Source organism: Excalfactoria chinensis, chromosome 1, assembly GCF_039878825.1.
Source record: "Excalfactoria chinensis isolate bCotChi1 chromosome 1, bCotChi1.hap2, whole genome shotgun sequence".
Taxonomy (NCBI): domain Eukaryota; kingdom Metazoa; phylum Chordata; class Aves; order Galliformes; family Phasianidae; genus Excalfactoria; species Excalfactoria chinensis.
Genome location: NC_092825.1, coordinates 70,651,638 through 70,660,756, shown reverse-complemented (window position 1 = coordinate 70,660,756; position 9,119 = coordinate 70,651,638). Strand labels below are relative to the sequence as shown.

General features: G+C 45.3%; 1 protein-coding gene across 3 annotated transcripts; it reads right to left on the bottom strand.

Annotated features, from left to right (window-relative positions):
• Window positions 1-1,142: 1,142 nt before the first annotated feature.
• KCNA1 (potassium voltage-gated channel subfamily A member 1) lies at window positions 1,143-8,717 on the bottom strand. 3 transcript variants are annotated; one of them, XM_072330520.1, is made up of 4 exons: window positions 7,463-8,717; window positions 6,533-6,710; window positions 5,241-6,143; window positions 1,143-3,132 (listed from the first exon to the last, which is right to left on the bottom strand). In XM_072330520.1, the coding sequence occupies exons 3-4, from the start codon at window positions 6,114-6,116 to the stop codon at window positions 3,115-3,117; spliced, it is 894 nt and encodes a 297-aa protein (XP_072186621.1). In that variant the 5' UTR covers window positions 6,117-6,143; window positions 6,533-6,710; window positions 7,463-8,717; the 3' UTR covers window positions 1,143-3,114. The 3 variants fall into 3 exon arrangements, with proteins under 3 accessions (XP_072186621.1, XP_072186600.1, XP_072186611.1); XM_072330499.1 differs by having other exon boundaries at window positions 1,143-6,143; window positions 7,463-8,714; XM_072330510.1 differs by having other exon boundaries at window positions 1,143-6,143; window positions 6,533-6,706; window positions 7,463-8,714.
• Window positions 8,718-9,119: the final 402 nt, after the last annotated feature.

The window sequence follows — 9,119 nt, the reverse complement described above, 5'->3', positions numbered from 1 at the left end:
TGAATCCAAATCAGATTAAGGCTGTTTTTATACTGCGACAGAATGTCCATGCTAGGCTTTTAGTACAGTTTAACAAATCTACATTATGTTCACACCTTTCATTAATTTGGATTAGCTTTCTTGAAGTCCCTTGTAGTGAATTTTAAGAGACTCCATGCAGGGAATCTGTATAGGTTTTCTAGGATGCGGTGAACTCACATCCTGGCTTACTGTACACTAACTGCTTCTAAAAGACATGTAAATAAACATCACTGTCTCTGCTGGAGCTGCTGCACAGTCCTCCCAGTTCTGTAAAGGAAAGGGGTATACAGACTTCAATTTTCACTCTCTCTGTTGCTCCTCCGCCTGCTCTTTAGTGATCTATAGCTGATCTTAGATCACTATATTGATCTATAGTGATCTGAGAGTGGTAGGACGAGATGGAGAATTTGGACAGTAAGTTAGTCTCTGGGATTCCTGCCCACTGTCTCTCCCCTTCCTTCTATCTCTGCACCACTGAGCACTGCTGCCTCACTCATGTCAGATCAGTTCCTTAATCCTCTTTTCAGAGTGGATGAAGAAAAAGCCACATAGTCCAACTCAGAAGCCAGCATCAAGAAGTGTAAAGGAGACTAGAATTGCTGCCTTGTCTTATCCAGCTACAGCCCAACTAAGACTTGTTTTTCCTGTCCAGCATAACACAAGCATTACTTCTGGGCACTCTCTACCAAATGAACAAAGATCTTGTCTTTTTCTCAGAGATAAACTGATTGGCTATCAGTTTCTTTCCAGTCCTCTTCCACTGATATATACAACCCCACAGAGAGTGGCATAAAGAAACGTAAGTCATAAGAAAAAAAGGAATAGAGAAGAAAGGGAGAAAGGGAGAGGAAGGGGAGGGGAGAGGAAGAAGGAAAGGAGAGGAGAAGAGAGGGGAGGAAAGGGGAGAGGAGGGGAGGGGAGGGGAGGGGAGGGAAGGGGAGGGGAGGGGAGGGGAGGGGAGGGGAGGGGAGGGGAGGGGAGGGAAGGGAAGGGAAGGGAAGGGAAGGGAAGGGAAGGGAAGGGAAGGGAAGGGAAGGGAAGGGAAGGGAAGGGAAGGGAAGGGAAGGGAAGGGAAGGGAAGGGAAGGGAAGGGAAGGGAAGGGAAGGGAAGGGAAGGGAAGGGAAGGGAAGGGAAGGGAAGGGAAGGGAAGGGAAGGGAAGGGAAGGGAAGGGAAGGGAAGGGAAGGGAAGGGAAGGGAAGGGAAGGGAAGGGAAGGGAAGGGAAGGGAAGGGAAGGGAAGGGAAGGGGAAAATAAAGAGAAAGAAAAAAAAAAAAAAGATACTTAATACTGAGAACAGGCAGTCAGTTAACTACACTTTCAGCTCCATGAATACATTTCAGCACTTCTGCATAAAGGGAGTAAGCTTTTTCTCTTATTTTTATTTCTTTTGTGTTTAACTGACTGCAAATGCATGCCTACACTGCATGAGGTTAATTCCCATACTCCAAGCATATTTAGATCCTTTGAAGTATGCTATAAATGGGCAGAACAATATTCAGGCTCCCCAGGCCATCTTGAGCCGTTATGATCCATCCTGACCAAAACAAAACAAAACAAAACAAAAAACCAACAACAGCAACAAAATCCTGCATGTAGCACTTTCCTCTCTACATACACAAAATTATTGCAATTCTGGTCCAACTTGTGTATAACCAGTGCATAACCACAACAGAAGTTGTCAAAGTGAGGCTTCATGTTCCAGATACTTCTTTCTTATCTTCAGTCCCAAAGTATTGAATTCATTATTGCTGTTTAGTTGGTTGGTTGCTTAATAAGCTGAGTGCAGCACTCAAGACCATTTTGACTTGAGAAGTCATATCCTAGAGTACAAGAGTTTAGGAATATCAGGACCATCAGATTTTAGTGAGGGGAGAAGTGTACAGCGGTCAGAGCAGTGAGCAAGGAACAAGAATAAAGCTTTACAATATCTATCTAGAGGAAGTAATGCCATGTTTTATTTGATACTTTGCATTTTTTGCAGGAGTTAATGCTCCTCAGTTCTTTATGACTCTCATCATTAAGACTCACAGAAGCCACGCAGTGAGAAATAAAGTCAAGTCTTTCTGGAAACATGTCAGGCTTGTGCGTAACTGCAAAGTTAGGGTTCTTTATCACTTTAAGTGCCATGATTTTACATGTGTGTCTATGCATATGTGTAACACACACACATGCAGACACACATACCTATTAATACGCATATATATATATATATATTTATCATGAACATGGCAGAATAAAAGTTCTGTAGTGTGGAAGGAGAAGCGTTCAATAGCAGCTGACCACATGCTAAGTGCAAAGTGAAGATCCTCAACATATTCCATTTAGAAATTAAAGATTAGTGCCTACCTTAGCTTTGACCAAAGATCATGACCTCCCATGGCCTAGCAGTCAAGGCTGGCACATTGCAGAAGATACCTTCTCCTAGCTTTCTTTCCTCCACAAGGCGGATGTAAGTTAGATATTAGCAAAAAGAATATGGTTTGAAGATCTGTGATAGGATTTGAGATTGGACAGGAAAGTAAATGGAAGAGGCCTGGATGGGAGGGCACTGGAAAGCTTCTGTTGCCTACAACCTGAGGAATCTAAAGGAAAGAAAAGCACAGCCCTGCAATCTGCTGACTGGTTATGTGATGTCACAACTAGTGATAATCCTTAGATTCTCCTGTGTTCTGCCATGCTGGGACCATCTGCCAAAAGCTATCTCATGGAAAGGAAGGGCAAATACAATGAAGGCAGTGATACCCCTATAAACAACCTAGGGAAACTTTAAGTCTTACATAAATACAGCTGTGAGTTATTTGGCAGAAGAGAATGCTAGGCCTTGCAACAGTGGACTGGCAAAGGAAAGAAGGTATCTCACAGGGTGCTGGTTTTCTTTGCCTGCCTCTTTTGGATTGCTCTCATTCATGGTTGCTCTTTCATTCCTTCTCTATTGCTTTCTGTGCTGAGCCAAGAGGTAGTGCAGAACTCTTCTTCTGGTGTGTTGGTCCTTGCCCTTTCTTTACCTCTGATCAGCTCAATTCCTGGAGGCACTTTCAGCAGTTTAGAGGATGTAAGACAAAGGCACTGCACAACTATTTAAATCAGTCAGTTAAATCTCTTCAGCGAGCTTAGGGGAATACAAAAAAAAAAAATCTCAAATAATGACTGCAAAAAACAAACAAGCAAACAAACAAACAAAAAAAACAGCTGCTGCAATTTGGATGCATACAGTAGATAAATTTCATTTACATTCTGAGAATGCACCAAAAAGCATGCATCTACACCTTTCAAATATAAAGGATACAAGGTTTTAGGTGCCACTATATATAACTTGTCTTCTTAGTTTTCCATATTGCTTTCCCTTTAAGATATGGGATATATTCCTTTCTGACAATGCCCAGACAAAAGCCAACATGTTTTCCTGAGCAGTGCAGGGAAACAGATTTCTCTAATCTGTCCATTCAGGCCTTTGATCTATCAAGCACTTTTTATTTATTTTTTTATTTTATTTTTGATTATTATTAAATTCATGCATTAATTAAGTTACATATTATTCAAATAGGCCATAATACTTAATACTTGAACATGCTTTGATCTCCAAAAGTTATTGTTCCCATTTGACTAACATATGCTTTAAAGTACTAGTTAACAATTTAGCAAGTTAAGTAGTGCACTTCTGGTGAATGCAAACCAAAATAAAGAAAAAAGAAAAAAAGAAAGAAAAAAAAAACGAAAAAAAAAAAAGAGAGAGAGATAAAGGACCTATTTTTTAGAAGATTCATTTCAAACAAAAGCTTATCCATTAGTGTCTGAGGTAAAGTTTCAGGCATGCGATTATAAAATAAATAGTATCAAATTTAAACATGCTTAGATTAAACTACATTGTGCTGTCTTGCAACAGAAGGTCTAGAAGTTTTGTATACAGTCCTGGACAGGGAAAAGTGCATTAAGATCATCTGCGTATAAGAGAACTTATCAGCAGTGCAAATGTTTTGCCTTCAGTTCTGTTTGCTATTTTTAAATAATTCTTCTATGGATAGAAAAAAGACCAGTTTTATGCATATTTAAATAAGGTGCTGATCTGTAGGTTGGAACTATGTAATCTCTCTTATATGGGGTGCCGAAGGAAAATTTGCATCCCTTCATAAAAACAATGGTAAATGGTAAATACATGCTTCATGTTAATACTTTTTTACTATTATCTGGTCCACTCTCTTACAGTTGTGCATGTTTACAGGATATTTTTACTGGAATCCATGCATATGCTCTAGTTTTAAAATTTGTCTTCCTTAGTTGAATTTAAGTTCGAAAAGGAAAAAAAAAAAAAAAAAAAAAAAAAAAAAAGGTGGATGGAAGACAAAAAGTTTAGGTCTAGCATCATTCAGATTGAAACCTAACTAGTTCAAATAGTTATCATTTACTAGGCGGAAAACGTGGGTTGTTTTTTTTTTTAAGTAAACAAAATTTTATCATTCATGGATCCTGGAAGCTTCTTTATCGCTGAGCAAAAACTCACAATGCAACAATGCATTTACGAGGTAAATAAAGCATTCAAAGAATATCAGTAAAGCATCTACAAAGTGTGACTATGTCACTTAAGTCTTCAGGCTGTGAGTGGGGATTTTGGTCTTTTGTTTATACATCAGTCAGCAGCTTGCTTTTATTAACACAGTTTTGGTTGGCTACAGTGCAGTTGCCAGTTCTGAGATTAGCCTCTCTAAAATTGTCTATGCTATTATTCATATCCTCTTCGATTTCCATATACTCAGATTTGCTGATAGTAGAAGAGCTGCGGCGACTGAGATCACTGTCAGATGCTAAATTTGGGGAGCTAACATGAAGTAACTGAGCCTGTTCTTCCCCTTCTGTTTCTCGGTGGTAGAAGTAGTTGAAGTTGGACACGATGACAGGTACAGGCAGGGCAATTGTCAGCACACCAGCGATGGCACACAAGGAGCCTACGATTTTGCCTCCAATTGTCACAGGGTACATGTCACCATAGCCCACAGTGGTCATGGATACCACCGCCCACCAGAAAGCATCAGGGATACTTGTGAAATGAGACTCAGGTTCTTCAGCCTCAGCAAAATACACCGCACTAGAGAACAAGATCACCCCAATGAAGAGGAAGAAGATTAGTAAACCTAGCTCTCTCATACTTGCTTTGAGGGTCTGTCCCAAAATCTGGAGGCCCTTAGAGTGCCGGGAGAGTTTGAAGATTCGAAAGACTCTTACCAGTCTGATGACTCTCAGAATGGCCAAGGAGGTGGCCTGCTCTCCCTTCTGAGTCCCCTCCCGCTCAGCCATCTCAGTGCCCAAGGTGATGAAGTAAGGGATGATGGCCACAATGTCAATGAAGTTCATTATATTCTTGAAGAATTCAGTCTTGCTGGGGCAAGCAAAGAAACGCACCACCAGCTCAAAGGAGAACCAGATGATGCACAGGGTCTCCACAACAAAAAAGGGATCTGTGAAAATGTTGGATTTGTAGACCTGAGTGGTGTTGTCAGTACGATGCACTGTATACTCCTTGTCCTCCTTCAGCTCAGGTAATGTCTCTAGGCAGAAGATCACAATGGAGATGAGGATCACCATGACAGAGACTATTGCAATGACCCTTGCAGGCCCAGAGCTTTCTGGGTACTCAAAGAGGAGCCATACTTGGCGCTGGTACTCTCCCTCTGGCAAGGGTCTCTCCTCATCTTTGATGAACCCTTCATCTTCCCGGAACTTCTCCATAGCTTCCTCACCCAGCTCATAAAATTTGATTTCCTCAGAGAACATGTCCAAGGGAACATTGACCGGCCGGCGAAGCCGTCCCCCAGACTGGTAGTAGTAGAGGATGGCATCAAAGCTGGGCCTGTTTCGGTCAAAGAAGTACTCATTGCGCAAAGGGTCAAAGTACCGCATGCGCTTCTTGGGGTTGCCCAGCAGTGTGTTGGGGAACTGGGCTAAGGTCTTTAACTGCGTCTCAAAACGTAGTCCAGCAATGTTTATCACTACACGCTCACAGCATTCATGGTCATCATGGGCAGCGGGCTGGTAGCTATCCTGGGGGTGGCCAGGTAGCACAGAAGTCTCATCCATGTTCTCTCCAGCCATCACAGTCATTGTGGTACAGAAAATGGGGGACCCAGGCTGAAGAGAGGAGAGGAGAGGAGAGGAGAGGAGAGGAGAGGAGAGGAGAGGAGAGGAGAGGAGAGGAGAGGAGAGGAGAGGAGAGGAGAGGAGAGGAGAGGAGAGGAGAGGAGAGGAGAGGAGAGGAGAGGAGAGGAGAGGAGAGGAGAGGAGAGGAGAGGAGAGGAGAGGAGAGGAGAGGAGAGAGCGCAAGGGTAGTTCAGTGGAGGATGGTGGAAGGCAAGGTGTAGAGGTAGGCTCGGAGACTGCAGGATGAGTGGGAATGGAGAAGCCTGAGGAAGGACTGGAAGAGAAGCCTAAAGGCTGGAAATATCCACAAGGGAAAAGAAAAGGTGGGATGCAGGAAGTGGCATAAGGAATGAAGGGACAGTAAAGAAAGAGAGAAGTACCTTTGGGGAGTGAGGGCAGAGGGCAGGTAAGGCGAGGGGTCCTGTCCCCCCAGGCCAGGAGGCTGAAGGTGTCTGGGGTGCACCTCCTGGCTGGGGTCCCCTCCCCAGCTGTCTCCTTTCGCCTTTAACTCGATCCGGCCACTTTTCTTGCCAACTCGATCATCACTGCAGATGCTGTCTTGAAGTTACCACACACGCACACATACACACACACACACGCACACACACACACAAATAAATTAATAAATAAATCACAAGGTGGCTAGGAAGCAAGTCCTTGCAATGCCAACTCAGCAAATTTCCATTGTCTGTCCCCCCTCCCCTTCCCCCCCTCCCCCCACTATCCCAGTCTTCTTGTGCACTGGGGAAAAAGAAATGGAGATACTCAGTGTTTAAAGACATAAAGCACACTTGCAGAATGGAGGCTGCCAAGAAGGAAAGAAGCATCATAAACCAACCATCAAGCCGCACTACACATACATAAGCCACTGCAATGGATTAGCTTTCACATTAGCAAGAATATCCTGCTCTGCTCACTATGGCAGCATATGAGGAGCCTTATGCATTCCTGCACATCCCTGGATGCACAACAGCACTTCCAAGACAGGAAGGGGTCAATATAAACCTGCACCCCTGCTGCGCTCTTTTTGAGTGCTTCCCTGGAGGGCTTACCATGCAACTTCACTGGGATCAGCTCCTGCTGTAAGTTTCCTGACCACCATGCATTCCACTCTGCAGATGGTGGAGACTTAGCTGAGCACTGACAACTTCATCACACAGACTGAACAGATATGGGGAGAAGGAGTGAAGCATCTCCCCTTTGCTTTGCAGCAGCTAAATGCAACTGAGATGGAGATATAGCAATGCATTTTGACATTCCAGACCCAAACTGTCAAATTAGGATCCGGGACAGAGAGGGCTTTTCCTTACCTGCTCTGTGTGAGATGCGCTGGTTAGGAATAGGAGCCAGTGCCAGAATGCGACAAACCGTCTAGCAGCACCATCCAAAAAATCCTGAGCAAAACAAAAACTGCAGTGGCAAACTCAGCCTTCTTCCTCCTCCTCTTGCACCCCTCTTAATAATACTGTGATCACTGTACAGGACTGCCTGTGAGACACTTCAATATTCATACACTCAGGCTGCACCAAGGGCAAGTGGGTTTAGGTAGTTCCTGCTGAAAACCGCAGTGAGGGAGTCGGCAGGTGGAAAAGCGTGCAAAGTGTCTTTTTCCGAAGGCTTGAATTAATAAATAAGAATAGGCTGTCCTAAGTATCTGCTGGCTCTCCCGATCTCTTCCTTTAAGACATCTGGAGAAGAAGCCGTGCGCTGGGCAGCGTCGGCCGGAGACATGTGAGAGAGCCGCAGTTCCGCAACCGCATCTCCGGAGTGGCTCTTGGCTCGTCCCAACGGCAGCAGCAGCAGGAGGCAGGAGATGGACGCATGTGGCAGGAGCAAATGGACTGCTGAATACGTAAGAGCGCGGAGCAAACTCGAGCCATGTCTTGACGCTGCAGTATCAGCAGAAACCTGAGAGCCGTTTGATGCAGCTCTGGCAGCGGGAGCCGGGGGGGGGGGGGAGGGGGGAGTTGCAGAGATGGGGGCGGGCACGCTGTCTACCGCACCACACTCCCCCGATTCGCGAGCTATTCTCCACTGAGCGGAGGCCTCTGCAGCCGCGGTACGCTGAGCACCGCGCCCCCGACGCAATGCGGACGGTAGTCCCAGCCTCATGGGCCCGGCCGTTGCGCGCCGGACAGCCTGGCGGGGTGCGGCGGGGCAACGCGTCAGGGAAGGGGTACGCAAGCGGGCAGGCTCCTGTAGGTTTGGAGCGTTATCGCTCCAAAGAAGAAAGGCTGGAAATTCAGGCGGCCCGTGCAGGTGCACGTATAACCCTCCTCCGCCGGACCGGGCGGGGATGCATAACGTGGCGGGGACCAAAGGAAGTGCTCAGCGGCCTGTTTTCCTCGGTGGCCAAACTCGGCATTCGCAGAGGAGCTTCGGGATGGGTTCAGGGCTCAGCACGTACCGCATGGAGCTGTTCTGCAGCCACGGCGGGCGGCGGCTGTCCTTGAAGAGCCTGGCACCCTCCGGTGCAGGGCCTATCGGATTCGGACCTCGACTGAGGCTGGGGCTTATTACTGGATTATTCTGCTGGAATCGGCCGTGTGCCTGAAATGGGGAAGGAAGAGTTAATCAGCAGGCAGAGTGTTGGAGGGAAATTGCCCTTTTATGCTGCTTTATCCCACTGAATTCATTTAATTGATGAATCACATAACTTCAAGAGGGAGAAGACCTATTATGTCATCAGCTTTCCTCCTCTGCTAGTGCAGGATTGTTCTCTGCAGTATATGATAATATCCATTATATAAAAGCCTACTGCTTGCTTTATCAAAGCAGGAGTTATGATTAAAAACAACCTTAGCCCATGTAATCTAAAGCATTCTACAGCTAAGTTACACTAAATCAATGTTTAACAGCCCTTGTCTCAGTAGGTTTTCACATTGCCATCCCTAGAGATCACCACCTTGACAGTCCAGAAATAGTTAACCACTTGAGTTCATGGATGGTTTCTGTCTCCCTCTCATT

What these genes read in the sequence shown, in the direction of transcription:
- KCNA1 (XM_072330499.1), bottom strand. Translation starts at nt 6,116, where the DNA reads ATGACTGTGATGGCTGGAGAGAACATGGATGAGACTTCTGTGCTACCT.